Source organism: Cibotium barometz, chromosome 47 (assembly GCF_041138505.1).
Source record: "Cibotium barometz isolate CiBa-2024 chromosome 47, ASM4113850v1, whole genome shotgun sequence".
In the NCBI taxonomy this organism is placed as follows: domain Eukaryota; kingdom Viridiplantae; phylum Streptophyta; class Polypodiopsida; order Cyatheales; family Cibotiaceae; genus Cibotium; species Cibotium barometz.
The window spans coordinates 24,705,376-24,732,244 of NC_141092.1; the positions used below are offsets into that span (position 1 = coordinate 24,705,376).

At 45.1% G+C, this 26,869-nt stretch overlaps 1 protein-coding gene across 1 annotated transcript; it reads left to right on the top strand.

Moving 5' to 3' along the window:
- The first annotated feature begins 2,191 nt into the window (after positions 1-2,191).
- LOC147611537 (ubiquitin-conjugating enzyme E2 2-like) lies at positions 2,192-15,005 on the top strand. Its single transcript, XM_086784645.1, has 5 exons — positions 2,192-2,390; positions 3,426-3,451; positions 3,556-3,645; positions 14,239-14,327; positions 14,433-15,005. The coding sequence occupies exons 1-5, from the start codon at positions 2,266-2,268 to the stop codon at positions 14,559-14,561; spliced, it is 459 nt and encodes a 152-aa protein (XP_086640771.1). The 5' UTR covers positions 2,192-2,265; the 3' UTR covers positions 14,562-15,005.
- The last annotated feature ends 11,864 nt before the right edge of the window (positions 15,006-26,869 follow it).

A 26,869-nucleotide genomic window follows, 5' to 3' on the forward strand; every position in this document is an offset into this window, starting at 1 on the left:
AGGCCATAAGTGTGTTCACACTCACTTACACAGTGTCCACCATGGGTGCCCTATGACATAGTTTGGCTCGAGGGTTAAGCAAGAGCAAGGCTCAAGAAGCTAAATAGGAGGGTCTTTTTTGCATTATGAGAGAAATTTATATTTATACAAGGCCATAACTATGTTCACACACTTAAAGCGTGTCCACCATGGGTGCCCCATGACATAGTTTTGGCTCATTCATGGCCTCATAATTACAATGCTATATATAAGGCCATGTGTTCACACACTCACATAAAGTGTGTCCACCGTGGATGCCCGATGTCAAACATGAAAATATTTGCATATACCCAACCACAACCATACAACAATCTACACCTTTAAATTGAATGAAGGGTCGATATCTATTCTTATTAATAACATTATGTTTTATACATTCTTACTTTTTCTTTGGCCTACACAAGATAAAAAAGACATTTTTCTAAGAAAGAGTAAATAACTTTTGTCATTCTTTTATTAATCTATTTTCATTATTTATGGTGTGATGAACATTAAGCAGTGAACTTTAAGTGGATGTTGTCTAAAATTTTAGGACAATTGAAAAGGGGCATATGCCATGCTAATTTATTATAGCTAGGTTTAAAAACTATTTGTAAAAGTCAAAATTTTAAATGGGGAAAACCCCCTTTATTCCTTATTTGTTTTTTTGGGTAATTTTAAGGTTAAGCTTTCAAATTGATCTATCAAAGGAGTTGGACATGCACATGTATCAAATAAATGCTTAAAAGTTGCAATGAGACATGTCTACAACCATACAACTGCTTGCACCTTTAAGCCTAATATCTATTCTTATTAATATTATTACATGCTATACATTTTTGATATTGCTTTGACCTACACAAGATAAAAGATAATTCTTTAGATAACAATTTAAACTGTTGTCGCCAATTTTTTCTTTTCCTAATCTATCATGTTGCAGTAAACATTAACCAGAAATTTGAGGATGAGTGAAACGGGGCATATGACTTGTAATTTTATTATAGCCATGTTCACACATGGTTTCAAAAATGGTTTTTTTAATGAGAAAAAACCATTTTATTCTTCTTCTTTTTTGTAATTTTAAAGTTAAGCTTTCAAATTGACTTCTATTCAAAGGAGGCATACATGTATTCATGTCTACATTTTTATTGATAGAAAGGGAAATTTGACCCAGTTGGCTAAATGTTTGGTTTCCTTAAAACCCCATCAGTTGTGATAATATATGGTGGTGTATGTGAGTGTGGGGTGTCTGTGTTCGTGTTTCAAAATGTAACTTATTGAAGCTTTGTTATATATAACAATAGTTTTTGGCCTATGCTTTAGTGGATCTTCTTGAATCAATCTCTTTTTAGCTAGTCAAGACTATCTTTAGATAAAAACCCAGTCAACCTTTTATGAGGTCATAGACTTATCTAAGTCAAATGCACTAACACATGAGTTTACATGCATGCACGTGCTCACACACACACATGCATTTACATACATACACATGCACACACAAAGCGTGCATGAACAAAAAGCTCAAACTTTAAACATTGACACACAGATACATGTGCGTTCATACATATGCCGACACACACCATACATCACACAAACAAGCAAACCCATCCAAACACATGATCCTCCAAGCACAACACACAAATACAGCAAGGAGCAATTGCATAAAAATAATCAAAATCATTCCATATTAAGGCATTCCATCAACCCCACAATGTGTACAGTCTCTCTCTCTCTCTCTCTCTCTCTCGGGGGCTTTTGCCCAAAAGAAAAAAGCACTTTTACACCTGCGGTGAGGCGGTTATGGGAAGATTCAAGACAATCTCGACACGTCACCCCCGCCTAAGGTTTGAAACCTTGACGTTAATAAACCTGAGCCTAAGGTTACCCTTGCCGCAACTAATTAGTTAATGTGTTTTAAAATTTGGCACCCATATTAAAGACACATCACACAAACAAGCAAACCCATCCACACAAGACCATTACCGACGTGCGTCGTGGTGGGTTGGTTAAGGGAGAACGTCAAGAATGAAAAGCCAGGCTAAACACATTCAAAAAGACACAACAGTAGGGCACACCAACAGAAAAACAGAAATTACAAAATAATTTACATGATTTTCCAATAAATAAATTATTGAATAAATAATTGAATGCACCATATATCACCGCTTCTTCTGTTTCTTCTTCTTCATCTTCTTTCTGTTGCTTGTGAGTGTGCGCGTCTGTGTTTTTTTCTGCAGGCAAAGAGCCATGTCGACGCCCTCTCGCAAGCGCCTTATGCGGGATTTCAAGCGATTGCAGCATGACCCCCCCGCAGGCATCAGCGGAGCCCCGCAGGACAATAACATCATGCTCTGGAACGCTGTCATCTTCGGGTAAGTTGCGAGTTCTTGCCATCAGATCTGTGTTCCGTCTGCTTCACTTTTCCAAGATCGGCCACATCCCTGCTGCAATACATCACCACAAATTCTAATGTGCATCACCCGGAAACCCTAATTCCTCCTGCACAATCCCTAACCCCTGAATCTCACCTGCCGTTCATCACTCAGAACATCGCCCTGAAGCCTCTTAACATGCCAAAACCCCAATATTACCTGCCGTACATCTCTCAATCCTGATCTTACATGCTGTAGATCACACGGAAACCGTAACTCTACCTGCAGAGCACCACACTGAAACCCTAACTCCGACCGTTCGTACTTTGTTGTCAGAGAGTTATCCACTCTATCTGTCGCAGAAAATCACCCGAAACCCTACTTTCTACTCCTGCAGGCATCTCTGCCCAGAACGCCTCCAAAAGCCCTGCTGCTGCAAGTCCGCATAAAACCCTATTTTTTCAGTACATTAAAATAACCCTAGATCCTACTTTTACTGACAAGCAAGTTATCTCTTTTGAGGCGTATAGTAACACCCTTTTCGTTTAGAAATCCTCTTTTTTTTGTCGAGAAGTTAAATAAATGGGTCAAGTAGCTTTTCTTTCCACAATATGCCTCTTCAAATTTTTCTTCAAATCAAAGCTACTTGGCTGCCACGGAATTCCTTAATCCTCCATGTCAGGTTACAACAAAAAGGAATTAGTGTGGTTTGTTCTAGGTCCAACAACTTTCATGAAAACCTTGTAGTTTTTTCTCTACCACAGCATAAGAAACACAGGTAGGATCTCATTATTTCTGCGTGAAGGACCAGTAAGATGCTCCAATCTATGGTCTGGCAGCTGCTGCCATGATGAATGAAAACGTACTTAAAAAAATTACCATTACAGGAGACCATTAAGAACAAAATATTATACTTTAAATTTACAATTATTTCTTTTGGCACAGAAACCACCTCGTTGATGTGGCAAATGTGTTATGTTGACTTGTATGTTTTAGACCATTTTGTAATTTACATGAGTTCTCATTGTTTTGCAGGCCTGATGATACCCCTTGGGATGGAGGTAAGTGCTAGGCTGTCGAGATGTTCTGCTTCCACATCAATTATTTCTCTCATGTTGAAATTGCAAGTGTATTGTTCTGGTAATGCATCTTTGGTCCTTGCCAGGTACGTTCAAGTTGACACTGCAATTTACTGAAGATTACCCTAACAAGCCACCAACAGTGCGCTTTGTGTCCAAGATGTTTCATCCCAATAGTGAGTTTTTTGTTCTCTCTATCATGACTTTCGAATATAGCACTAGCCCTACATATTTCAACTTTTACATGTTTAGCAGCTTCTTGGAGTGTTTATGTTAAGAGTTGTAGCCTGCATTTTGATCATAGAAACATGGGACGGGGAACGGGAACGGGGACGGGGACGGGGAACGGGACGGGAACGGGGCAAAAGGCCGTCCCGGGGACGGTGGAAAAAACGGCAATCTGAAAACGATTGTTTTTTTGCAATTTTTTTTAACACACTTGATTTACACTTAGAAACCAAGACATTAAGCACAAAATTGCACCAAAAAGAGGAGAAACGCATAGTCGTATTAGCAAAAAACTATAATGGGGCGCCGATGGCGTGATAAACAAAAGTGAGTGTACAATGATCAATCTAAACAAAAATGCCAAATGGCATAATGAAAGGCCCAAGGAGGGTGTACACTCAAGGCAAAATGACTAAGTGCCAAGATACAAGACTCAAGAGACTAGGCAAGAGGCTGAAAAGGGTGAAGATCAATCGTGACCTCCTCGGTGAAGTCCTCCATAGGTTGGTCCTCAAGTGGGAGGGGAGGGGGAGGTGGGGGGGACAATGCCTCGGGCACAACCTCAAGCTCCTCTAAAATCTCGGCCCTCTGCTGATCAGAGAGATGTGGGTCCTGCTGTGCCTGCTCCCATTCGGTGAAAGGATCTGCCTTCTTTGTCAAGCCCTTGCAAAGCATTCGCAAGTTGACACTGACAAACACCAAATCATTTGCACGCTGTACACCAAGGCGGTTCCTCTTCTTAGAGGCAATGTGGCTATAAACTGACCAGAGTTGCTCCAGGCAACTGCTACTGCAAGCTTGTGAGAGTACGCGCACAGCAAATTCCTGCAACTTTGGAGTTTCCGCACCATAATCCTCCCACCAAAGTGCAGACCCTACCTTGAAGCGGTCCGCCTGTGCATCTGCCAAACCAAAAGCCCCCCGCTTCTCTCTATAAATCTGCAATTGGTCCTTGATTGTGCGGCGATCCTCCTCACTAGTGTAAAGGCGATCCAAGGTTTGTCGAAGGCCTTTGCTCACCTCTTTGTCCTTGTGTTGCCCTTTGCCTTGAAACTCAGGATCAACAATGTAGGCAGCAGCATGGAGGGGAGAGTGGTAGGCTTGCCACCTTTTCAAACATAGGGATTTGACCTGTTTATAGTGAGGCTTGACTTTGAACATTGCTTTTAGCTTCTCTGTCATGCGATCCATTGCCTCGTACACTTTGCCAATGCATGGTTGAGTGGAATCCACCACCCTAAGGAGATCAATAATCGGTTGCACCATCTCCACAAGCGCCTTGGCCTCCTCCCACCATGCCGCATCATCCGCCCTTTCCCTGCAAAATTTGCCGACCGTCGTGGAAGCCTCTGAAGTGCGTGCAAACTCATCACTGAGGAAGAGTCCCCTCAATGCCCCGCTACATGTACACAAGCGGCCTAGCATGAGAAAGTTGAATGCAAACCTCGTCTCGGAATACTTAAGAAGAGAGAGGCTTGACTTCTTGGAAAACTCGTGCTGCACCCCGTGATGGTTGAGGACAAAGGTCACTATTTTGTTGGCACCCTCAATGACAGGTGCAACCCAATCCAAGGTCCCTATGTCTTTGATAAGGTTGTTGAGGCAATGGGCCATGCAAAAGCACACGGTGATGCGAGGATAAGTTGCTTGGAGAATTGTCCCCGCCGCCCTATGTTGGGGTAAAGGCGTTATGCCCACCCTTATAGTGTGTACAAGCCCATAAGTTATAGTACATAGTACACTTAGTACTTTTAATGTACTAAGTGCACTATGTGTACTAGTGCAATATACATGTGTGATAGGGGAGTCACACACTCACTTGGTGAGTTGACTTATCCCCACAACTCTCTCTCTCTCTCTCTCTCTCCCTTGTTTCTCTGTGTATGTCTCCCACATGACCTAACCCTAATTTCTGTTTTCTCCCCATCAACTGGTATCAGAGCAGGTTATTTTTTTCTAGGGTTTTGTCGCTGCAGAGAACAGGCGTGTGCTGCTGTACGGATCTGCGTGCTGCATCAGAATTTGTCTCTGGTCGCCTTTGTGCAGTGCTGGTTACTGGTCGACTGTGTGACCAGTCGCAGGCAGGTGGGTTGAGAGAGCAGCAGCAGCTGTGCCATAGCCCAAGCCAGAGGTACCATTGCGGGTACCATAGCTGCCCTCAGTTCTCCCAGGCGAAGGTGGAGAAGATAGCGTAGAGCTATCAGGCGAAGACGGCTACTACAGGCGTTTGACGGCGTAAAACAATCAGGCGAAACGTAAGTGAAGGCAACCGGGCGTTAGTCGTCGGCTGGTACACGCAGGCGTGAGTGTTGGGCAAAGACGCTGGCTATTGCCGTCGGCTTCAATCATCACGCAACCGTGACATTGTGAACAGCGCCTGGCCATTAGCGAAGGGGGCGCCCGTCAACAGCACATTCACGGGCAGCGCACCTGCTTCACTGCCACAACTGGGCTGCCATGCAGCCAGCACAGCCAGAGCAGCAGCGCCCACAGCAGCAGCAGCAGTAGCACTAGGCGCAGCCAGCGCTTGCAAAGCAACGTGCCTACAGCCGCCAGGTGTTGAGCGTGGAGGGCTGGTCGTGGGAGTCAGCCAGGTGCAGCCACCCTGCCCAGCAGCTGGTCTCTCTCAACAAAGCAGCACACGAATTCTGCAGCACGCCTGAAGAGCCCTCCAATAGCATCAATCTTTCTGCAGCAGCACCAAATTCATCAACCCGCCTGCAAATCAGAGTAAATCAGAAAATTACAAGGTATTCTGCTTCAAATTTTTTTTTTTGGGATTTGCAACTGAGCAAGTACAGTAATCAATTGAGCAGGTACAGGTGCCCAATTGCTCAATTTTTGAACAAAATTGGCAAAATTGGGTGACATTGGTCACAATCAGGATCAATTTGCAGGAAATTGGATGTCAAAATTTGGGGCTTTTGATGTAATTGTGCAATTAAGCACTCATACATGCTGTATGATGTAAAAAAATCACACATTTGGGCAAAATTGCAGCAAATTGCAGCAAATTGCAGTGCAAATCAAGGGGCTTTTGTGCCGATTTGGTTGATTTGCATGCAGGCAATCGCATTTGATGCTGTGGATAATGTGTTGATGCCTTACAAGCACTCAATGTGCCTGTAAATCAAGGGGCTTTCATGTATTTGATGTATATGTGGCCAGGGGGAAGCATCGTGAACACTCTGGATGCCTTCATGTGCGTCAATGTACCATGTATGATCAGAAATTGATCCTAAATCAAGGGGCTTTTCAAGTTTGTATGCTTGTTGAGCTTGGCAAAGCAGCAGGCAAGACATTTATGCCTTCAATCCTCAAAAATCAGCTTGCAGTCAAGGGGCTTTTGCCCAATTTCTGTTCGGAACTGTTTTATGCAGTGTTCGGGACTGTAAAAGTCTTATTTTCACTCATTTGGACAGCCAGGAGAGCATTTATTGCTATTGTACCTGTTGGTACAGATTTGGCACAGCTTTGTGCATGTTTTGGCATGGCTGTACACTGTTTTGAGTGACCAAAAGGTTCAATTTTAGCTGTTGTACTTGCCGGTACAGGTTTGGTACATCATTGGTGAGCACTTGGTGCTGCTGTACAGTACTTTGGAAGGGCAAAAGAGCACATTTAAGGTGCTGTCCAAAATCTGCAGCAACCAGATTTTGGTGTTTTCATCACATAAAGTGGGAGAAAAGTTGCATTCTTGCTTCCGCAGTGGGAGATAAAGCTTGGGAGAACAACTGTGAGCACTTTGTGTGCTTTTGGTGCAGTGTTTGCACATTTTGCAGGGAGTCAGGCATTGACAGGTTGCATATTGCTATGGCAACCACAGGTGAGAGCTCTTCATTGCTTCACATCAAGAAGCTTGAAGGCTCGCATAATTATGATATTTGGCAAACCCAGTGCTACAATGTGTTGCTCCAGAAAAAGCAGCACAAGTCTATCAAAGAAAGGGGTGTAATGCCCGCTTCTCTTACTGCTGAAGAGTGGGAAGATATGGATGAGCTGGCAAGATCTACTATCATGTTGTCTGTGTCAGACTCATTACTTTTCAGCATTCGTGAAGAGAAGACAGCTTGGGGAATGTGGCAGAGATTGCAGGACTTGTATGCCCAACAAAGTGCCTCAAGCAAAGTGTATTGGTTGAAGAAACTCATAGGTCTTCAGATGAAGGAAGGGGCGTCTATGACAGCCCATCTAAATGAGTTTAATGGTATTGTCAGCCAGGTCATTAATCAAAAGTTGGCAATGGACGATGAGTTCAAAGCCACTTTTCTGTTATGCACTTTGCCAGAGAGTTGGGACACATTCAGGACAGCCACTAGCAATTCGAATGCTATGCTGTCATATGCTGATGTTGAGGGTGCTCTTCTTCAAGAAGAGATGAACAGGAAAAACAACTCTGTTGGCAAGTCCAATGCAATGAATGCACGTGGGAGATCCCAGCAAAGGGGGAAAAGCCAAGAAAGGGGAAGGAGCAAGTCTCGCTCCAAAAAGGATTTGGAATGCCATTATTGTGGCAAGAAGGGACACATTAAAAAGCAATGCTACAAATGGAAAAATGATCAAAAAGAAAAGGGAAAAGGCAAAGACAAAGAGAAAGATGAAGCCAAAGATGTAAAGCCAAAGGGCAAAAGTGGAGTCAAGATCGAAGAAATCAATGTGTCACAAGCAGGTGGTAGTGAGGATGAGGTCCTATTTACTTCTTCACTTGATGCCCATTCACTTCTTACAGGTGGTCATGGTATGCACTCATGGATCATTGATTCAGGTGCCTCCTTTCATGTCACAGGTTGCAGAGACTTGTTTGTCAGGTATACTGCTGGCAATGAAGGAGTGGTTTATTTGGGTGATAACCATGCATGCAAGATACTTGGCAGAGGTGATGTGAGGCTTGTGTTTTCAGATGGCTCACAGCTTATGCTCCATGATGTCAGGCATGTGCCTGAGATCAAGAAGAATCTGCTTTCTACTGGACAGCTTGATGATGCTGATTATGTTACCACATTTGGTAGTGGAAAGTGGAAAATTAGTAAGGGCTCACTGGTTGTTGCCAGAGGCTCTAAGGTGGACACTCTTTACTTTATGCATGCAGGTGTTTGTCACCATGCTAATGTAAATGCAACCGAGCTGTCGGAAATCTCTATGTGGCATAGCCGGTTGGGACACATGAGTGTCAAAGGAATGGAGCAATTGTCTCGTTTGGGTTACTTGCCTTCTCTAAAGTTTTCAAGTTTTCAGTTTTGTGAGCATTGTATATATGGTAGGCAACTACAGTGCCCCCACAAGAAAGCTCTTGGACAGAAAGATGCTCAGTTAGAGCTTGTGCATACAGATGTATGTGAGATGCCTCAGCTTTCTTTGGGAGGGGCAAAATATTTTGTGTCTTTCATTGATGATGCCACACGCAAGGTGTGGGTTTATCCTCTTCGTTTGAAGAGTGATACATTCTCAGTGTTTGAGAAGTTTGTTGCTCTTGTTGAGAATCAAACTGGTAAAACACTGAAGGCTTTGCGTTCCGACAATGGTGGAGAGTATATGTCCAAACAGTTTCAGGACTTTTGTGATGCTAAAGGCATCAAGAGGGAGCTCTCTACTCCTTATGATCCTCCACAAAACGGGACAGCAGAGAGGATGAACAGGACCATACAGGAGAAGGTCCGTTCTATGTTGTCACATGCTGCATTACCTCATGGTTTTTGGGCTGAAGCTGTTATGACAGCCGTTCACCTTATAAACAGGTCACCTAACACGAGGCTTGGTGGGAAAGTGCCAGAGGAAGAGTATATGTCCAAACAGTTTCAGGACTTTTGTGATGCTAAAGGCATCAAGAGGGAGCTCTCTACTCCTTATGATCCTCCACAAAACGGGACAGCAGAGAGGATGAACAGGACCATACAGGAGAAGGTCCGTTCTATGTTGTCACATGCTGCATTACCTCATGGTTTTTGGGCTGAAGCTGTTATGACAGCCGTTCACCTTATAAACAGGTCACCTAACACGAGGCTTGGTGGGAAAGTGCCAGAGGAAGTATGGACAGGGAAGCCTCCGTCATACAAGCACTTGAGAGTGTTTGGTTGCGTTGCGTACGTGCACATACGCAGGGAAATGCGCACCAAACTTGATCCTAAGTCTCACAAATGCATATTCCTAGGATATGGTGACAGAGGTGAAATGGGGTATAGACTTTGGGATCCCATGAATAGAAAGATCATACGCAGCAATGATGTCATTTTTGATGAAACATGCATGTATAAGGAGCCTGCAAGGCAACAGGAGCCTGGCAGAGTCATCTTTGATGATGATGGACATCATGGACAACAACAAAGGGCTGTAAATCAGCCATTACAGCAGGAAAACCAGCCCTTAAATGGTGCTGAAAATGGTCCAAATGGACAGCCAGAAATGGCAGAAGATATCCCTATGGATATACCACAGTTAGAGGAAATACCGGGCATGATTTTTCAGCCTTATGGCATGGAACAGGAGCCACCAATGGGTGATATGCAGGCTGGACAGCAACCTGCAAATGATGGTCATTGGGTACGGAGGTCCACTAGACCCTCCAGAGCCCCTGACAGGTTTGTTCCAGGGGTTGACTACTTGATGCTCACTGACTGTGGGGAGCCCTCATGTTATAAAGAGGCTTTACAGAGGGCAGACAAAGCTCTATGGGAGCGTGCCATGAAGTCAGAGATGGATTCTCTGCATAAAAATGAAACATGGAAGTTGGTGCATTTGCCTGCAGGCAAGAAGGTTTTGCCATGCAAATGGGTTTACAGGCTCAAAGTTGCACCAGATGCAAAGCCAAGATACAAAGCCAGGTTAGTGGCTAAGGGCTTCAAGCAGGAATATGGTGTGGACTTTGATGAGATCTTCTCTCCAGTGGTCAAAATGACCACACTTAGAGCTGTATTAGCTTTGGTTGCACATGATGATCTGGACTTGATTCAGATGGATGTGAAGACTGCTTTTCTTCACGGTGATCTCCATGAGGAGATATATATGCAGCAGCCAGAGGGTTATGCAGTGAGTGGAAAGGAGAAGCTTGTATGCAAGCTGAAAAAGAGTCTTTATGGGCTCAAACAGGCACCAAGAGAATGGTATCATAAATTTGATACATTCATGAAATCTCAAAAATTCAGGAGAAGTGACATAGATCACTGCTTGTACACCAAGAAAGCTTTGGATGGCAGTCTATTGATCCTCATCTTGTATGTTGATTGCCGGGAAATCTCGTAAAGAGATGGATGCCTTGAAGAAGAGGCTGCATGAGACCTTTGATATGAAGGATCTGGGTGATGCAAATCACATCTTGGGTATGCGGATACTTCGGGACAGAAATCAGCATGTGTTGTATTTGTCTCAGAAGGAATATATTGGCAAAGTTTTGCAGAGGTTCAATATGGACGGGGGGAAGAAGGCTAGTACTCCTTTGCCTCCATATGTGAAACTCAGTGCTATGGACAGCCCACAGTCAGATAGAGACAGGGCTGATATGGCCAAGATTTCGTATGCTTCAGCTTGTGGCAGTCTCATGTATGCCATGGTTGCTACTAGGCCTGACATTGCATTTGCAGTGGGAGTGGTTTCTAGATACATGGCCAACCCTGGCAAGAAGCATTGGGAAGCAGTGAAAGGTGTCATGAGATACCTGAAGGGCACACAGGATTTGTGCATTTGCTTTGGCAAACAGGATGCATTAGTGCATGGTTACACGGATTCGGATTATGCCGGTCATCCAGATAACCGGAAGTCTACTACCGGTTATGTGTTTACATTCACAGGAGGTGCTGTGTCATGGATATCCAGGATGCAGAAGTGCACAGCCTTATCTACTACAGAGGCCGAGTATATTGCAGCCACAGAGGCTTGCAAGGAGGCATTATGGCTATCTCGGTTAGTGGTTGATTTGGGTTATACAGGGGATATACCATTGTTGCATTGTGACAGTCAGAGTGCCATCCAGTTGGCAAAGAATCCTGTCTTTCATGCAAAGACGAAGCATGTGGATGTGAAGTATCACTTCATCAGAGAGGTGATAGAGAACAAGCAAATTCAGCTTGTTAAAATTCACACGGATGACAACCCGGCTGATCTGTTGACAAAGAGTTTGCCTCCGGAGCGGTTTGCTCATTGCAGACACTTGATGGGCATTGGATGAGGCCAGTTTCAGCCTTGATATGGCCTTGTATATTATCATGTACATGCTGATTTTTTCTTTTCCTTTACTTAAGGGCACTTTGCCTTTAAGTGGGAGGTTGTTGGGGTAAAGGCGTTATGCCCACCCTTATAGTGTGTACGAGCCCATAAGTTATAGTACATAGTACACTTAGTACTTTTAATGTACTAAGTGCACTATGTGTACTAGTGCAATATACATGTGTGATAGGGGAGTCACACACTCACTTGGTGAGTTGACTTATCCCCACAACTCTCTCTCTCTCTCTCTCTCTCTCTCTCTCTCTCCCTTGTTTCTCTGTGTATGTCTCCCACATGACCTAACCCTAATTTCTGTTTTCTCCCCATCACCCTATTTGCCGGTTCTCCATCCGCACATATGGCAATGACATTCTCCGCCCCCACCGTCTCTAGTGTTGTTGCCCACTCCGCAGCAAGTATCTCGGCACTCTTCCCCGTCCCGGAAGCATCATGGGAGTCGACAAAGTATGTCTCCCCTCGTGAGTAGGCAACAACTCCATGGATGGAGCGCTTTCTAGTGTCACTCCACCCATCAACGACGAGGGTGACACCATTTTCAGCCCATTGCTCTTTCATGTGGTTGGCCGCCACCTCCACGCTTGCCTTCTCCTTGTCAAGGAGAGAGGTGCGGATGGTCTCCGAAGAGGGGGGAACATAAGAGGGTCCATACTCCGCTATCAATTTGCACATGGCCCGAAAGTATGGAGATCTATCCAAAACACCATATGCAAAACACAAACAAAATTCAGATTTTTACCATCATTTAGTCTTTTAAGTTTTAGTCTTTAAAGTTTAGAGCATGATATTTGAATTTTGAATAGTACATGAGCATAGTGCCAAGGACTTACCGTGCCGCCCGAAATGCTATGTGGTCATGAAAGAAGAATCGTGCCACCGCCATGTCCACCTCCTCTTTCAATTGAGGGTTCCAATTCTCATCAAGAGTACTTTGGCGTCCCCGGGAAGCGGATGCCTCTCTTGATGAACGAGGTACATGCGGTGTTGATGTCCTCACAAAGGATGTGGGGTCGACGGCCACTTGAGGATTGCGTTTTGCCAACTCGGCCGCCTCATAAACCACAAGCTTTTCAAGGAGCTCCTTCTTCTTCTCGGCCGAAACCTCCTTGCAAAATTGCACTTCGTTGCCGGGCTCATGCAAGAAGTGAGCACGCACTTTGTGGGCACCGCCGGTTCGCTTGTAGCCGCAAAGCTTACATACCCATGGTCTTGAACCACCCCCTTGACCGTATTGCGAGCACTCTACCTCATCCCACCAACTCCATCGATGTACGGCGGGCCTCCTCCTTCGTGATGGAGCGGGTGTTGAAGTGGTGGAGGCGGCGGCGGACCCGGGTTGAGGAGAGGAAGGGGTTTGAGAAGAGGATGCCATAGTGATAGAGACTAGAGTAGAGCTTGAGATGGATGGTAGAGCTTGAGAAAGAGTCAAGATGGAGAATTGGGATGGAGATGTTGGAGAAGGAGAGCTTGGACAATGGAGAGGGTGAGCTTGGAGAGGGAGAGCTTGGATGTTGGAGAAGGAGAGCTTGAAGAGGATGAGCTTGGAGAGGGAGAGCTTGAGCCTTGAGCCTTGAGCCTTGGGTCTTGGAGAGGGAGAGCTTGAGCCTTGAGCCTTGGGTCTTGGAGAGGGAGAGCTTGGATGTTGGAGAAGGAGAGCTTGGAGAGGGAGAGCTTGAGCCTTGAGCCTTGGGTCTTGGAGAGGATGAGCTTGGAGAGGGAGAGCTTGGATGTTGGAGAAGGAGAGCTTGGAGAGGGAGAGCTTGAGCCTTGAGCCTTGAGCCTTGGGTCTTGGAGAGGGAGAGCTTGAGCCTTGAGCCTTGAGCCTTGGGTCTTGGAGAGGGAGAGCTTGGAGAGGAGATGGCTTGAGGAGAGCATGGAGGTCTCTTATATAGAAGATGGGGAGCCATGTGGGAGAGCTTGAGCCTTGAGGAGGAGTTGCGCATCACCAAACGGCTAGGAGAGACAGCCGTTGAAGCCCCGCCAACGGTCAAAAACTGCCGCCAACGGTCAGTTTGACCGTCCCCGTACGGACAGGGAACGCCGTTCCCGGAACGCGTTCCCGGCGTCCCCGTTTCGCTGTCTGGCTGCCATCCCCGTCCCCCCGTCCCGCGGACGTCCCGCCCCCGTCCCAGGCGTTCCCCGTCCCTAGGGGCCGATCCCCCCGTCCCATGTCACTATGATTTTGATGCACTCCTTTGATGAAAGTGTAGCTGTCAGTGCAGATTGTAATTTTGATGGCTTTGCAGAGATTGCTTATTGTGTTTTGGCACAATTCTTTGTTTGGGTTGTATCTGTAACCATGAAGAGGCCTTTTGCTGTTCTTGCAGTCTATGCTGATGGTAGCATTTGTTTGGATATATTGCAAAATCAGTGGAGCCCTATTTATGATGTCGCTGCCATTCTTACCTCAATTCAGGTATTGTGTCTAGCTAAATGTATGTTGAGAATTCTGCATTCTTAATTGTCCACATTCATGCCACATGTTCTTCTTTTTGTAAGCCATGTGAGATGTATTTTGCAGTCGTTGTTGTGTGACCCGAACCCCAATTCACCAGCAAACTCAGAAGCTGCTCGCATGTACAGTGAGAATCGTCGTGAGTACAACAGACGTGTCCGAGACACAGTAGAGCAGAGCTGGACGGCTGAATGATTACATGACAGGAGGTTTATTTGCCTGCCTGTATCCAAAGATGCAGGAGAGCCTTTTTTGTTTTGCTGAAACAGAATTGAGAAGTCGAGAGCTCTAGACCTTGTTTCTGTCTTGCGTAGCTCGTTTAGCCTCTTGCAGACGTAGCATTTATTCTCATGGTGTATACTACACTGGGGGATAGATTGCAAGGGGTGTGCTTGTGTAAATATGAGTTGATTTTATAAGCCAGTCTGTGCTATGAATCCTGTGCAGCTAATGGGCTTCAAGCATTTAGAAGAGGGAGTGATTGCTTGAGTCTTGTGTTAGCTCTCGTCAAGAATTTTAGAGTGAGAACCTCTCCTCTTTGTACAAACCTGGATTGTTACTCTGTGTTTAGTCATGGAACTGATAAGTTGGGATTTGTAATGATGATTGTTACAACATTTTGTTGAAGATGGTTTTAGATATCAGTCTCCTTTACCTGTGCTCTTTCTTGTGCCAACGGGCCATTTGTATTGACTGTATTTTTCATTCTTCAGGTGAGTGGTTCCTTTTACGGTTTGTTGTGGAATCATGTGAACATTGCTTTAAAATGTGATCTGAATTATGGATTGCTATTGAAGACTAGAATTGGGTTCCCATTTCAAGTAATTCCATAAGCATGGACCTGGAATTATTAACCAAGTCCTAGTGCAGGTCGGTTGAGGTTCCACTCAACCTGAGGCCCATGTCAAGGTTGTCCAAGAGCTTAGGACTCCTTTAAACCTTGAGCAGTCGCAAGGTAAAAGCAATGCCACTCTCATAGGTCCGTGCTTATATCAGCCCCCCTTTGCAAGAGCCTAACAAACTCATGGTTCAAAAGGCATCAAAGCTTAACATTGTCTTCTCAAGGGTAGCTGTAAGGGCTGATAGAATGTGCAATGGTAGAAGGGAAAGTGGAAACACAGGAGAGAGAGAGAGAGAGACAGAGTTGAAACATAGGTGAGAACCTGCTCTCAATATCATCATCCAAAAGGAATACATGTCCTGAGTAGAGGGGAGAAAACCTCGTATGTGAGGGACTGCAGCAAACAATGCTAAGCAGTGAAGAATGAGAGAGGCAAGCCAACTATATATATGCCCATATGTAGGCAACCGACTAGGAAGACTCCATAAAATGGGAAATAATATGGGAAAACATATGTGGGGTGACTAGCTCCTCTAGCTAACATGGTCAGTCCTAGAGGTTAAAGTAGCAAGAAGGGGATGATGTCTAACACCCCCCTCAGCACACCGGATGTTGAGTGAACTTCAAGAAGCTAGAGACGTCGTTCTCGATCAAAGATGAAAGACTATAGAAATAGGTACCAAGAAAGCTCCACAAGCAATTTCCTCGGCAACTCAGCTACAAAAGCAACAGAACAAGTTGCCAGGTACATTGCTCCTCTGGAAGAAAACAACCAAGTAGGTTGCGACGTGTTGCTCCAACTAATGGTTCCAAACCCAAGTGTAAGAACACTTCTCGAAGTCGAATGTTGTGTATCCAGCCTGGAGAAAGTATGAAAAACCTCATAACCAATCAAGATTAGATCCTGTAGATAATCAATCCTGGGAGAAGTGAATTGCTCCTCATTGGAATCCTCAAAAGAAAGAGTCAATCTGCTCCAACCAAGAGTAGCCAAATGTTGTATAAAAGCATCCTCAAAAAAGGTTGACATCGCGAGATGTAAAGACTCTGTAGAAAAGATGGGGTCCATGTGCTCAAACTCCATACCATGAGTTGCCCAATGTTGTATATAAGTACACGCCACTAAGGTGGGCATTGCAAGATGAAAGGACTCCACATCCCCCTCTGAAAAAAATGGCGTTAGATTGGTACAAGCCCAGCCTGATTTTTCTCCAAGTCCAAAAAACTTTGGAAGTACCATTGTGTCTCAGGCACGGTTAGCAACCACAGATCCAAAGCACCCCATTGGGTCCAAAAAACCATCCTCCAAAATAACAAACCTACATAACTAGCAGGGGGAAGGACATCCTTAGAAGCATCACAAAGAGAGGCAGAGGTAGACTCCTCACAATAGACTCCTCACAATGAGGAAGGGAAGCAGGAATATAAACTGCAATGGTATCAAATTCCTCAAAAGCATCACTGATAGCAGAAGACTGTTCCAAAACTAGAATTAGATCCCAAGAATCAGTAAACAAATAAATGATCCATGTGAGAGGATCACACCTCAAGGGCAAAACACCCTCCTTGTTCTGCAAACACTGCAAAGAACACAGGCTCGGGTAAAATAAGCTCTGCTCAGGATCTCTGAAAAGATCACTAGCTCTCCTCCAAAAGCTGTAAACTCTTGTCTCACAGAAGAAAGTCTCCACAGATATAAAACAGCTCCCGAAACTCATCCTCAAGTGAAGTAGCTGGAGATGGGTCCCCTCTGAGTGTAGAAAACTCCTTTGGGAAACAAAATGCAGCCAAAACACTGCTATCCAGCAAAAAACAATACTCCACCGCCAACAGAAGGCAAGGAACATGAAGAAACCGGAAAACAGTGTAGGCTAGGAACAAAAAACATAGGCATAGATGATGCAGAGTCAATAAAACGTTGATTGAAATCACAAATTCAGTATCCTCCTCAAGTACCAAATTGCCTCCAAAGCCACAATCCAAACAAGAAACCCCCTCTTGCTGTGTCCAATGGAGAAGAAAACACAGCCAAACAAGGGCTACAAACTTGAAAATTCAGGTCAACCAATGTCCACACCTCCTATGAGGAAAAAACGCTGAAGAGAAGGTACTTTTAGGTCCAACAGATGAAGCCCAAGTGAAGGTAGAGCTACTAGCAGAAATCAGTCTAGAAAACACAGCAACCATGGTTGTAAATCTGAAAACGTGGAGGTATTCGGTGCAGTAGAAAGGGTTGAATCTGGAAACGCAGAAGAAATAGGTACACCCAAGCCTCAGATCAGCAAATCAGCATCAGAAACCTGTAGAAGAAAAAATGCAGCAAATATGCTGTTTTGCTGGGCTGTACAAAACAGGCGACCAGCACTACAGGGGGGTATGAATACTGAGAACTGCTGCTGCAAAGCCACCTGTAGAAAAACGTAGCACACTAGGTGTTGCTGCCCTGAAAACAGTGCAAAAAACAAGTGTGAAGGAAGTCTCAGGAGGTCAAACCGGCTATAGATGACCACGGGCTGCCGAGAAGAAACGCCTGGAAGAGGCAGGCGACCAGCAGTAATGCTGAGAAAAAAAATGCAGATTTGTTCACCTTGTTGAAGACGCAAAAACGCAGGAGGGAGAGGAGGGAGCATCCAACACTGAAGATCACCGGCGCTCCAATACCATGATAGAATGTGCAGAAGGCAGAAGAAGGAAAAGTGGAAACATAGGGAGAGAGAGAGAGAGAGAGAGAGAGAGAGAGAGAGAGATGGAGAGGAAACACAAGTGAGAATCTACTCTCAATATCATCATCCAAAAGGAATACATGTCCCAAGTGTCACGTGCACAGTGTGTATCTACCGTGTGCTACATGCACACAAGACTAGCTTCGAGGTTTTGGGAAGCTTGGAGCTAGGCAGACCGATTGGTGAGCTGAGTTAGGGATAGACTAACGAGCGGGCACCCTAGTATGGACGGGTGAGTGTCCAAGATGACCGGCCAAGAGCCTATAAAAGAGTGGCCAAGGTTAGTCATTAGTGTTCATAGAGTCTCGCGTGTCTTTGTGAGAGCTCTATGGCCTGGATCTAGTCAGTTGCTTCATGCAGCCGAGGCCGGCAAAGTCTCGAGGCCCACGAGGGTAGCTTCGGGCTGTATGGGATGTCACGAGAGGTAGAGATTGGTCGGTACGTCCATCTAGTTAGCTCAGCTCGTGGCTCGGTGGTGGGGACAACCAAGACTTGTGGGCTTGCCCACGGATGTTAAGGTTGGGAGGTGAGTCAGGCCTGCACCCCCTTCACGTTTGTTTGGTTTGTTTGCAGGTTTCGAGTCTTTTACCAAGAGTGTTCTACAAGGAGATCCTATGAGGATTTGACACAAAACAAGAGGGGAGAATACCTCGTATGTGAGGGACTGCAGCAAACAATGCTAAGCAAGGAGTGAAGAATGAAGGAGGCAAGCTAGCTATATATATGCCCATATGTAGGCAGTCGACGAGGGAATAAATCCTCCACAACTCGGAAGGATACCCAAGACTCCATAAAATTTGCTTTGCAAAGAAGAAGGGCTAGATGTGTTCTTGCAACTATATGAACAGTTTGAAGAGAGAAAAGAGGAAAAAGCCAATCGGCTGTATGTTTGTAAGAGAGAGAAAGAGAGAAGTGGTGCCTAAGTGGCGGCGCATAATAGCTGTGTGAGGCTTGAGGAGCTGCGCAGCTTTTATGAACGAAGAAGGCAGGCAGTCGGGTATGACTGTCGTAGCCTTTATGGCTGTACACGCAGGCGACTCGGGTGGCAACTTCAGGCGCACGTAGGCAGTCGGGCCAGGTAGGTGCGCAGGCGGCAACACCAGGCTAGCGATCGTAAGCAGTCGGCGTTGGCAAGCCAATGGGTGGCATGAAGGCGGCGATAGAATTAGCGAAAAGCAGCGTGGAGTTTTTTTTCAGCTTTTGTATAAATTAAAAAAAACAAACCCACGCCTTGCTGTGCTTTGTTTTCATCTTTTTTGTGAACCTTAATAAAAGGGTTTTAAAAACCCAAGTATTGCTTTGTTATTATTTTTATTTTTATTTTTATAAGAAAACCAAAAAAAATATTTATATTTTGCCAAAAAAAACACAAAAGCAAAAGCTAAGTTAGCTTTTGGGGAAGTCTATAAATTTTCTTTAAGCGGGCTTCTTACCACACATCTCTCAAGCTCTCAAGTTCTCTAGTGTTCTCATTTGTGCAAGATCAAACTTTTCTCTCACCTTGCCCTGTTCAAGATGTCGACCCAAGAATCCGAGTTGGAGCCCATTCCCGAACGTGAAGACCTGCCGGCTAACGGAAGCCACTGATGGCGATCTTTTCGATGATTTTGTTTCAAAATCAGATTTCCAAGAGTTTAAAGTTGCTCTCCAAGCTTCTTCCTCGGAACATCAAGCACAAATCGCTGTGCAGACGCAGGCTTTACAGAACCTCCATCTCTTTGTTGACCACTACCCTATTTACTCTTTCGGGTATGGATACTTTGGCATCTTCTTTAGGTCCCAATGTTACTCCGGAACAGCTTGGGGGCGAGCAAAAGCAGCGTACCAAAGAGATAGTGGACACTTGGCTACATAAGTGGCAAGTCCATTTTCAGTTTCATCCGATGGCAAAAAGATATAATTAGCACAGCAGGTTTCCTCTCAAGCAAAGCTTTGCTTTGGTGGAAAGAACTCAACCCTAAACCAACAACCTGGGCACAGTTTGAAGACGTCTTCAAGAAAGAATTCCTCAAGAAAGAGGATGACTATGATGTTGTTGCCCGGTTTGCTACTTTGACCACCATGACCTCGCAGAACCTCACTTATGGGGTCTATCTCCAAAAATTTCGGGACGTGCAGATGAAAGCTACGAAGATGGATTCCACAACTCTTTTGGGTTTCTTTGTAGCCGGTGTAGCCGACTCATACCGTTTACACATTAAAAACAACAAATGTAAAACTTTGGACGAGGCCATTCATTCCGCTTGTATCTATGATAATACAATGGTCTCTTCCAAGTCTAAACCCGTTACTGAGCAGGAGATCAAGCACAAAAGAAAGTTCTCCGCACACCGATGGCTAGCACGACACAAGGAAAGTCTTCAGACCAACCTTCGAAGAATTCAACTTCGATCCCAACGAAGAAAAAACGTCTCCTTAAGGCTTTGAAGCTCAAGAAGGAGGGACGTTGCTTCATCTGCGAAGAAAAAGAACATATGTGTAACGAGTGCCCGAAGCAAAAGGGGACAAAGACCAACGCAGGACCCAAGCTAAAGGCAACTAACCAGTTGTCTTTGACAGGCACGTCAGTTACTGTACTTTCTTGCCCTAGTTCATGTTCTGATTGTCTGTTTAACTCTAAAGTTTTTGGTGTGCATGATCTTCTCCGAGTTTATGGAGAAGTGAATGGCCATAGAATCCACATTCTTCTAGACCTTGGCAGCTCACACAATTTTGTTAATTACAAACTTGTGCAGAAATTAGGTCTTGACACAACACCCAACGATCATACCTATGAGAGGTACGCCTACCTGCGGGTCGGCAAGTATGGGACCGAAAGGTGGAGACACTACCGATCCGAATTCAGGACTACAAAGATACTCTGGAATGCTATATTATGCATCTAGAGCATGTAGACTTGTTATTAGGGATTGAGTGGCTTAAGACTCTTCAAGTCCAGATAGATTGGTCTAGTCATATTTTTTCTTTTGAACATAGGAACACCCAGTATAGTATCTTAGGTGATTGTATACATCCCTCTCAGGGACCTCTTGTAAATACATTTCATTTTGAAAATATAATGGATTCTTCCTTGTATACTGCTTTCCATTGTGTCTTGATTCCACTTTCTTCATTTCTCATACCTTCTATAGATGTCAATGAATTAAGTGTGTTTGAAAGCAAAGAATTAAAGAAGATACTTGATTTGTTTCAAGATGTATTTTCCAAGGAACTGCCATCGGGCTTACCACCCAAAAGGGCAGTAGATCATCGTATTGACCTTATCCCTGGTGCTTACCCTGTTAGTATTCCACCTTACAAAATGAGCCAAGCTGAGGAAGATGAGTTGGCCAAACAACTCAAAGATTATTTAAGGATGGGCTAGATCCATCCAAGTAAATCACCTTGGGGTGCACCTGTGTTGCTTAGGAGAAAGGACAACACCTGGAGAATGTGTATAGATTACAAGAGATTGAACAAGCTGACAATTAAGAACCGTTATCCTCTCCCTAGATCAGATGACCTGATTGACCGGTTAGTGGGAGCGAAATATTTCACAAAGATAGATTTACGTATTGGCTATCACCAGATACGAATTTATGAAAGGCATGTCGAAAGAACCGCCTTTCGGACTAGGTATGGCCATTACGAGTTTCTCGTATTACCTTTTGGGTTAACCAATGCTCCAGCCACTTTCCAGCAAATGATGAATGATCTTTTTCGTGAACATTTGGAAAAATTTGTGGTTGTGTTCCTGGATGATATTTTGATATATAGTTGTACTCTTGAGGATCATGTTAGATACCTCACGATTGTCTTAACTATTTTAAGACAGAATCGACTATATGCTAAATTAAGTAAATGTGAGTTTTTTATGACAGACATCATTTACTTGGGACACAAGATCACTAGAGTTGGATTGGGCATTGACTATGACCAAGTTCAGAAGGTTCTGGCCTGGCCTATACCGTAGACAGTGAAACAACTTCGTTCTTTTCTCGGTTTTGTTGTTTTTCTTCAGAAATCTGGACGGGGGTACTCTCAGCTCACACTACCGATGGCCGATTTGTTGAAAGGTTGTGGATGTAAGTTGAATCAGCCTATCACTTGGAATAAGGATCTGGATATAGCCTTCAGACTTTTGAAAGATAAAGTCAAGGAAGCACCTATCTTAGCATTACCTGATCCTAGTCGGCCTTATGTTCTTGAAACTGATGCCCAATGACTATGCAATCGGGGCTGCTCTATTTCAAGATGGTAGACCTGTTGCGTTTGAAAGTAAAAAGCTAGATGACACTCAATTTCGGTGGCCAATCCTTGAGAAGGAGATTTATGCTATGATTCACACTCTCAAGGTTTGGAGACATTATTTATATGGCTCCAAGTTTGTGGTCTTGATTGATCATCAGTCAATCAAGTATGTATGTGTTAGATACCTGTAGGGCGTTACCACAGGAGGGGACGGCCTCTGGCTCACCACCCAGCCATAGAGGAAGAATGAGGATTGCCCCTCATCCCCCAGGCTATATAGTGTGTGGCCTACCGTCCACACTAGCCTGGCCGCCCATGACTCCGCATGGGCATCCTCTCCCACTGAACCCCGGACATGGCCATCTGGTCTGCCCCGTCGGTCATCACAGGCATTACAGCCTACGTGACATTACCCCCCCTTAAGAAGAGTTTTCATCCTCGAAAACAAACTGGGAAAACCTTTTGGAAATTGCACTATGGCGTTCCTAGATAGCTACCTCCTCATCCCTATCTGTCCATTTAACAGGTACCTCCTGGTACACTTTATGTCGGGTTTGTCTATCATCATACTGTGGAATCTTTTCAGGTTCATGTGGTATCTTTGGTGGCTCTGTCAAGTCCACCAAAATCTCTGGAGAAACTGCGTTCTCTAACCCATGAACTGATTTCTTCAGTTTATTGACATGGAAGACAGGATGGACTTGAGAACTCTCCGGTAACTCAAGTTTATATGCTACGTCCCCAATCTTCTTAAGGATTTTAAAAGGACCACAATATCTGGGAGAAAGTTTATTACACTTTCCCGTTTTCATGGTTTCTGACTGCGCAGGAACCTTGAGGAATACAAAGTCACCTTCTGCAAAGGTCACCTTTCTTCGTCCTTTATCCGCATAAGTTTTAGCGCGATCCTGAGCGCTACGAATGCTCTCACGTGCGGCTCTGAGCATATCATTCATATCTTCAAGGAAATCCTTGACAGATTGAATCTTCTCCTTTTCTAGGCCTACAGCCATCAGAGATCTCGGCTGGAATCCATACATTAACATGAATGGTGTGAATCTAGTCGTCGTTGAGTGTTTGGAGCTGTTATAGGCAAACTCCAATAAGGGCAAGTAGTCTTCCCAATTAGATTGCTTCTTACTAACATAAGAACGCAACATATCCTCTAGAATTTGGTTAACTCTTTTAGTTTGACCATCAGACTTCGGATGATCTGCCGTACTCATACTCAGAGTAGTATCCAACTTTTTGAAGACTTCCCTCCAAAAATGTCTGTTGAACTTTCTATCTCTATCCGACACTATATCTGCGGGCAGGCCATATAGCTTGTAGAGATGTTCAATAAAGAGTTTTGCCAACTCTGGCGTTTTAACAGTTTTCTTCGTGGCGATAAACTTTGCCATTTTAGTTAACCTGTCCACTACCACCCACACCGAGTCATTCCCTCGACTCGTCTTGGGTAAACCGGTAATGAAATCCATGGAAATGCTTTCCCATTTCCCTTGAGGAATCTCTAGCGGATGGAGTAGTCCTCCAATCTTAAGACGTTCATGTTTATTGACCTGGCACTTACTGCATTTCAGCAAATAAGTCTGGACGTCCTTAAACAAACTAGGCCAATAAAACTATCTTTTTACTAGTGCATAGGTCTTCTGAATCCCAGGATGACCCGCACTTGGACTATCATTACTTTCTTTAAGAATGTGGGCCCGAAAGTCACCAATAGTTGGTACACATACTCTACCCTTGTAGAGTAAGTACCGAGTAATTAGCATATTTCTCCCCCCGACGAAGTTTATCACTCCCCTTTGAAGCCATGGGGGGCACTCAAAGGTGATGAAGGGCCTACGTCAGAGCTCTCCGGCTCCAATTTATACCCAGAAGACACGGCTAGTCTCTCCGGACTAACTCTCGCTTCCCTTCCTGTTGCACCTTTGGCCAGTCTCTTCGGACTAGCAATATGTGCCAACGAGGGAGGTGGTCGTGTCTGTGAAGAAGTGCGTACGCGTACAGCGCGCCATACCTCTGTAAAAGATGGATCGTGCTCACATAAACCACGTAGTGACTCCAAGAAATCATTCTTGAAGACTGTGAAACTAAGTTCATTAATCTGTGGCATGCGACTAAGTGCATCTGTCAACACGTTATACTTACCTTTCTGGTAACGTATCTGAAGGTCAAACTCCTGTAGAATCTCCGCCCACTGAGTTTTTCTACCCTTCAGTTCATTTTGACTTGAAATCCATTTCAGACTTTCATGGTCCATCCGGACCTCAAAAGTAGCACCATATAAATAGTGTCTCCACTTTTTCAGTGCATGAACTATCGCTAGTAACTCTCGCTCATAAGCCGAGTAGTTACGCTGCGCACGATCTAATTTTTTACTCTCAAATGCAATTGGGCGTCCCCTTTGCATAAGTACGGCCCCAATGGCCTCATTACTAGTGTCTGTTTCCAAAACAAACGGTTCATTTGGATCGACAATAGTCAAAACAGGTGCAGCTGCTACGGTCACCTTGAGCTTATCAAAGCTGTTCTGTTGGGCTTCTCCCCAACTAATGTTTTTAGTTTTTAACCGTAACTAGTCAGTCAACGGGACTGCGATCTTTGCGTAGTCCTTTACATACTGTCGGTAGAACCCCGACATGCCAAGAAAAATCTGCAGTTCCTCGAGATTCTTTGGCGCTGGCCATTTAAGAATAGTCTCTACTTTTTCTGGCTCCATCCGCGTACCATCGGCGGATATAATATGGCCAAGGTAGTGAATTTCTGTTTCAAAAAATTCACATTTGCTCTTCTTTGCAAATAGTTTGTGCTCTCGCAACAACTCGAACATGAGACGCAAATGCTCTATGTGTTCTTTTTGTGTGTAAAAAACTTGCCCAATAAATAATGTCGATATTTATTCACAGCAAATACCATGGATAAACATTCCAGCTTCTTTCTGCCTCATTAACAGGCAAAAATTCTTTTCGAAATATCGTTTCAAACTCCGTCCAAGTGGCAGGACGAGTTGTCAAACTCATCCACCACTTGTACGCTTTGCCAATTAATGAGAGGCTAGCCTCTATACGGGATGTATACGGCTAGGCTGCTGTTGCAGCGCGTGCAAATCTGACCATTTCGCTAGAAACATATTGACCAAGTTCTTGTTTCTCTCCTTCTCCTCGCCACCAAAACTAGGTGGCTTTAAGTCTTTTAATAACGACGAAGCTGTCGCTACGGACAGCCCCGCAGGCGCATCGGCCTGTACTCCTACAACCACTGGCGAGGCTACGCTCACCCGTGCCGCAGGAGCTCGGCTACCACGAGGAGTCGGAGTACTAGCTGAGGCGGGTGTCAGTGCATCTAACCGTGTGGAGATGCTCTGTAGCATCGTGACTAAATCAGCCTGGACTTTACCCATATTGTTCAGTTTGGCATTAAGATATTTAAACAGTCCACTAGAGAGCTCCGTCTCTGTCAGGACATCAGCAGGGTCCAATAGGTCATAATCGTCGTTGTCATAATCCAAGAGGTCCTCCTCGGTCCCCTCGGTGACGTCGGTGTTCATGTCCTCTGGCTCATCGGCCAAAAAGGGATCATCTGCTAATGTGGCCGCTCTGCGGGCTCGCTGGGTCCTAGGGCGGGGTCAATAGACGAGGAGGGCGCTGGCGGATCACGCGTGTGATCGACGAGCGCACTCCGGACCGAACAACGGTCGGGCATGTACGGCCTGACAATTCGGTCGGGATCAAACCCGCGACCGAGGACAAGAGACCGGAAAAACCTAGAGAAGTAGAAGACGGTGGGGACACACTACGCCTAGCAGACATCTTTAATTCTTGCAAAAAACAATGCGAGAACTTGGAAATTACAAAAAAAGAACGCTAATAAAATGAGCAGTGGTGGAGAGAGAATAGTCACCCCCCTTTACGGTCGCCTGTCGATTTGTGTTGCGCTGCGAGCCTCCAGACAGCGCCGCTTCTCCGGGGAATGCTCCGATTCGAGAGAAAAAATGCCTGCAACTCATAACCAAAATAAATTTTGCTCGGGAGGCTGTGCCTGAAACAGTCGGTTATCCCTTGCCGGGATTATCCCTTCCCAGCTGAGAGAGAGGATTCGTTTGAATTTAGTTTTATTTTTAATAAATTAAAAATGAATAATTAAAATATATAAAAAAAGAAATGATTTTTTTTCTTCTCCTCTGGTGGCCGCCTGCTTCGCTGGTTGGCTGGCCGCCGCTTGGCTTGGCTGGCCGCGCACTAGCTGCCGGCTGCTCTGGTGGCCGCCGCCTGGCCTGGCTGACCGTCGCCTGGCTGACCGTCGCCTGGCTGGCCGGGTGGCCTGGCCGCCGCGCAGCCGTCTCCTACTCCATCGCCTACTACGGTCTGCTGGCCCCGGCATAGGAGTGTATGTCGTTCTGTTCGTGTGGGACTGGATTGCGTGTGGCCTACACAAAATCACCATACAGTCCGCCAGACGACGGACGCTCCACAGCGCGTCGGATCGAGCTGCGGATCACAGCCGAGAGGGAGAGAGAAAGCGGCCGTTGTGCTGTTTGTTTCTGCACAACGTAGGCCAGCATTGTCTCTCGCTTCGCCTCAGACGACCTCTCTTTACACACCCAAACGAAACGTCTTTCGCAAACAGCTTTAACGTTTCACTAGGCGACTTTCTCTCTACCAAACGAAAATGCTTCGCAGACAAGCTTCAACGCAGAAAAACGA

What these genes read in the sequence shown, in the direction of transcription:
- LOC147611537 (XM_086784645.1), top strand. Translation starts at nt 2,266, where the DNA reads ATGTCGACGCCCTCTCGCAAGCGCCTTATGCGGGATTTCAAGCGATTG. An exon ending in TGGAACGCTGTCATCTTCGG is followed by an intron (nt 2,391 to 3,425) that starts GTAAGTTGCGAG and finishes ATTGTTTTGCAG; the next exon opens with GCCTGATGATACCCCTTGGG. An exon ending in TGATACCCCTTGGGATGGAG is followed by an intron (nt 3,452 to 3,555) that starts GTAAGTGCTAGG and finishes GGTCCTTGCCAG; the next exon opens with GTACGTTCAAGTTGACACTG.